This window comes from Austrofundulus limnaeus, unplaced genomic scaffold (assembly GCF_001266775.1).
Source record: "Austrofundulus limnaeus strain Quisiro unplaced genomic scaffold, Austrofundulus_limnaeus-1.0 Scaffold1825, whole genome shotgun sequence".
NCBI lineage: Eukaryota > Metazoa > Chordata > Actinopteri > Cyprinodontiformes > Rivulidae > Austrofundulus > Austrofundulus limnaeus.
The window spans coordinates 19,461-24,377 of NW_013954227.1; the positions used below are offsets into that span (position 1 = coordinate 19,461).

Genomic DNA, 4,917 nt, shown 5'->3' on the forward strand with positions numbered 1-4,917 from the left:
TGGGCTGATGACCAGCTGAGCAGCAGCAACACTGAGCAGAAGCTTTTCTCTCTATTTACAGGCGGATAAAAGAAGAAAAAACAAGTTTGTTGTGTTTCAACTCATGAATGAAAAGTTCTGATGAATGACTGAAGATTAAATTCATATTTTAAATACATAAAAGATGACCAGGTGGCTTTTTGTTCTGGACTGATTGATTATTTTATCCCTCAAACTGACATCATGAGCCACATTTAAACTACAGAACAGCTGTTTTTTTTTTTCTTAGATGTGACTAGGGTTGGGCATAATCATATCGTGTGCAATTAATCGTCAGAAAAACATTAATCGATTACTTTTTGGCACTTGACAATTAATATGATTACTGCCACCAGGCAGGCTGACTGGAGATTACTCCGGTCAGTCTGCTCGTTGCTCCTCTCCGCTTCAAATATGACGAACATTAAAAATAAAGTTCTGCAATTTATTCATCCATCAACACAATTTAAAATATGATGTATAGCCTTAAGTCTATAATTTTCACACAGTTTGGGACAATTTTTTTACAAATAGCAAATCTTTCCCACTAAGTAGGGCATGTGACTATGAAATAAGGGTGTCCTAGGACTCCAGGGGATTAATCGTCTTATTAATCGTTATCGGCTAAATACCACAATTAATCATGATTAATTTTTTTTGCCAATATTGCCCAACCCTAGATGTGACTCAGATCAGATGTTCTTTTTTAAAAAGTGGAAACTTCTCCTTCTAAGAAACGTGTTTACTGTCAGTCAGACTCTGAAGGTGAGTCAAGTTCAGGTTCACCTGTCATCTTTGCTGACAATCTGCCCAGAGCGGAAACAAAAAGAAAAAGAAAAAAAAAGAAGAAGAATTCATAAAATCCCTTTTTGTGCAGATTTAAAAATGCAACGTCATGAAAACATTAAAAGAACAGAAGATGAAGCTATAATCAGTTTTCCTACTGCAGCAAAAAAAAAATAAGTGCAACAATCAGCAGTTAACAGACTGTGGCACAAATCAGTGATCGTGATTTCAAAAGAAAAAGAAATGACAGCTCGTTATTTGAATGAGCAAAAATAAACCAGGCTGCTGGAAAAGTTGCTTTCAGATAAAATATATTTTGTTAACTTGARAAGTAGAGTTTCAGTTTGAAGAAGATATGCTGTGTTGTTTGAACAGTTGGCTGAGAGCTGGTCTCCAACATATTTAAACTTTAGTTTTATCTGAAGCAGCTCAGTGACCGCCAAGGATGTATTTTCAACTCCACTCACATGAGGACTAAAACAACACTAAACAAGAGCTAACGGTCACATTATGGGATATTAAGACACATCAACACGTGATCAAACTGAAGGCAGAAATCTGAGGGCCAAAATATTAAACTACTGCACAAACAGTCGGTTGCTACATCCTTGTAGCAGGAGGCTACATCTATTCCTGTGCCAGCTTTTGATCTGATTAATGAGGCTGGCAAATTCTCATTTGCCAGTGCCCTACCGGGGCCAGCTGCTCAGTTAGCGGTGCCGGGCCAGCCTATCATTAATCAGATCAATAGCTGGCTTAGATAGATATTACTTCCTGCTACTGTAACAGGATTAATCAATCGGGGAAAAGGAAYGACGTATTTGTCGGCCGCATCGGAGGAGTCTTTGGTTTGGGACGTCCTTCGTCGCGGCGCTATGACAAATGCAGCCGACGAATTCGGCCTTCGGAGGACCCGGCCTGCCGTTTTGGACACACCCAAATTGTATATGATTCCAATTGTCATCACGTTTTATGTGGGTTGTGTAGAAGGGGTAGAACAGCGCCCTCTCTTGGTGGTTCAGTGTAATAAGCAAAGTGGACGAGAACCATGTTGCATTTCAAAGAGAGACGGGCACGAGGTAGAAGTATTAGCATTAGCTCTGTGATAAAACATTCTGTTCATTTAACCACTGTCCATCAAATGATGGTTAACTGTAAGACGTATTTATGTTACTTGGGGTTTTTATGAGTTTCATATTGTGCGTTTTATGAGTTAAATATCACGGTTTTTTGATAAGAACACATCTGAAAATGTCCGCTAGCTTAATGCTAATCCAAGTGCTCTACCTGCTGTGAGACCCCATGATTTGATCGGTGCGTGTTCTGTTTTATACAGATTAAACAGCGTTAAAGTTCGCCTCGTTTCCTGACCACCTTTTAAACACAACGCAGAAATACATACATGAAGAAACAGAAGCAGAATGGGTTTTCTTTTATTTGGACCGAGTTGGACTAAGTTACGGCCAAGTTCAGCACGGTTACACTACAAGGATGTAGTAATTGCTGGTCATGCAATAGTCTTAATTTTGGCCCTCAAACCACGCCATACCTTCATATATTTAGAAACAATCCTACATTTCATTGATCAAATGAAATAAATCGAGGCTCATTTGAGTTTTTCCTGAAATGTTTGTAGATTTGAGATGAGGATAACCATAATTTCACCTCATGAACATAAAACAAACATATTTTACATTATAAATAACTTATTTCCAGTGAGTTACTCTGATCTGCGTTTTCCTCCGGCAGAGTTTTAATGCTTCCGTTCTTGGCTCCGTTGAGAAGCAGGGGGACAGTCAGCGAGGAGCCGTTCACAGAATCTTTTCCTTTGGCGTCGCCGCCGGTCCGGTCCGGGGACGACGGCTCCGTGGCTCCGGACGCCGCTCCTCTCTCTGAGAACACCTGCTGCTGCTGGACACTGGAGTTTCCGTTCTGAGTGATCCTGTAGATTTCAGTCATTTCCGAGACGACCTCGTCGTCGTCGTCATCGTCTTCGTCCCGGATGGCTCGTCTCAGGCTTTCCCTGGGCATCAGCGCCCTCCTGCCCTCCTCCTGCTGCAGCTGGTGCTCCCCGGGGTCGTGGTTCTCCACCTTCCTCGTGGAGCGGCAGAGGGCTTTACGGAAACCCCTCTTGAAGTTGTCCGACAGGAAGCCGTACACGATGGGGTTGGCGCAGCTGTTGGCGTACCCGAGGACCACCACGAAGTAGTAAAGACCCTGGTACTCCGAGGGCAGGCTGACCAGGAGGTTGATGATGTTGAGGGCGTAAAATGGCAGCCAGCAGAAGACGAAGACCGCGACAACGATCACGACCATCCTCGTCACTTTTCGCTCTGATTTTCTCCTCTTGGTGGAGGTGGCGTGGACCTTTTTACCCGAGCTGCGGATCTTGAAGACGATGAGCAGGTAGCAGAGGCAAATGATGAGGAGAGGGCAGAAGAATCCAACGGTGGAGGTGTAGATTATGAAAGCGGCCCTCCAGATGTTCGCCGGCTGGGGCCAGGCGATGTTACAGGTGCCCCCAGCCTTCTGGATGTTAGCGAAGACCACCACGGGCAGGACGACTAGAAAGGACAGCGCCCACACCGTGCCGTTCACCACTTTCGCCACCTGAGGGCGCCTCCACTTGGAGGAGCGGATGGGGTGGACGACAGCGAGGTAGCGGTCGATGCTCATCACGGTCAGGCAGAAGATGCTGGTGAACTGGTTGATGGAGTCCACGGTCATGACGAGGCGACACATGAAGGAACCGAAGGGCCAGAGCTGGAGGGTGTTCTGGACGGCCAGGAAGGGCAGGCCGAACATGAAGAGTTCATCAGCGATGGCTAAATTCAGGATGTAGATGTTGGTCACCGACTCGATCTTTGAGTAGTGCAGCACGATGTGGATGACCAGCGTGTTCCCACCGAGGCCGATGATGCAGACGATGATGTAGATGAGAGGGATGAGGACCCCGGCCACGCTGGGACCCAAGGAAACATCCAGGAAGGTGGCGTTGGTGGCGTTGAGCAGCGTCTCGTTCAGGTCGGAGTCGTTGAGCATGAGCAGGAGCAGAGGGGGGGAGGGGCTGAGCAGGCTGTCGTTTTCCCACGCCTCAGCCGACATCTCACCAGGAAGTGAAACGTCACCCATGGATGTGCTCTTCCTGTCGATGTGTCTCTCTGATGTTTCAGCTGCCTCCCATCTGTTCTGTGGGAGGAACAGAAAACGTGTCAACAAACGGAAAAAATTACATTTTTCCAGCAGGTTTTATTTTCCTAAAAATCTCTGCTTTAAAAGTGTTTTCTCAAGTAGTTTAGCTGGAAGTTTTCTCAAAGTTTTACAGCAGATGTTGCATCTTTAATTCTACAACATACTGGGGGAAAAAAACCAAGTAAACAGCACCTCATATTATTTGCTGAAACATTTAGAAAATAATTAAAAAACAAATTTAGATGATGAGAAATAAAATATTAAATGTAAACTATGTTAATTTGCTTTCCAACAACTTATGAAAGCAGATGGGACGGGATAATTAATGCTGATGGAACAAWTAAAACACGTCTCAGGATGGATGTTTGTCGGCTGATTAATTTGACCTCAGCTGAGACGTTTGGTTCTTTACAAAAAAAAAAAAACTAAAGATTTTAGATTAGAGCGATAATTGACTTTTCATTAGAGGCAGCTTCCTGTTGAACATGAAATATAGAGAAAATCTGCAGGAAGAATCAGTGGAGTTTCTGACTAATTACTGAAAAATAAAACATCTGTTACAAACAGTTTCACTCAGAAATAAACCAGAAAATAAAGAGTTGATTGATACGTCTGCATCTCAGACAGATTTAAATAGAAATAAATAAATAACAGATGAACTGGACCTTCTCAAACTGATCAACAGTTAGAAAAGAAAAGAAAAGAAAAGAAAGAGGATGGAGGAAGTTGGTTTAATAAACACGTTTTCCATCTGTAGCTGATTGAATAAGGAAAAAACGTTAAAGCTGTTTACGTTTAGGCGTTGCTCATTCAGGTAAGAATAAAAACAGCTGAAAATAAGAGCAACAGTTATTTTCATTTCAAAGCAACTACACACACACACACACACACACACACACACACACACACACACACACACAC

General features: G+C 43.4%; 1 protein-coding gene across 2 annotated transcripts in view; it reads right to left on the bottom strand.

The window, feature by feature from the left end:
- Positions 1–2,221: 2,221 nt before the first annotated feature.
- LOC106536458 (somatostatin receptor type 5) overlaps positions 2,222–4,917 on the bottom strand; it is an 8,390-nt gene continuing 5,694 nt past the window's right edge. For both annotated transcript variants that reach the window (XM_014033746.1, XM_014033745.1), the window contains one exon: positions 2,222–3,993. In XM_014033746.1, the coding sequence (XP_013889200.1) occupies positions 2,500–3,936 (1,437 nt within the window). In that variant the 5' untranslated portion in view covers positions 3,937–3,993 and the 3' untranslated portion in view covers positions 2,222–2,499. The remainder of the gene's footprint in view (positions 3,994–4,917) is intronic.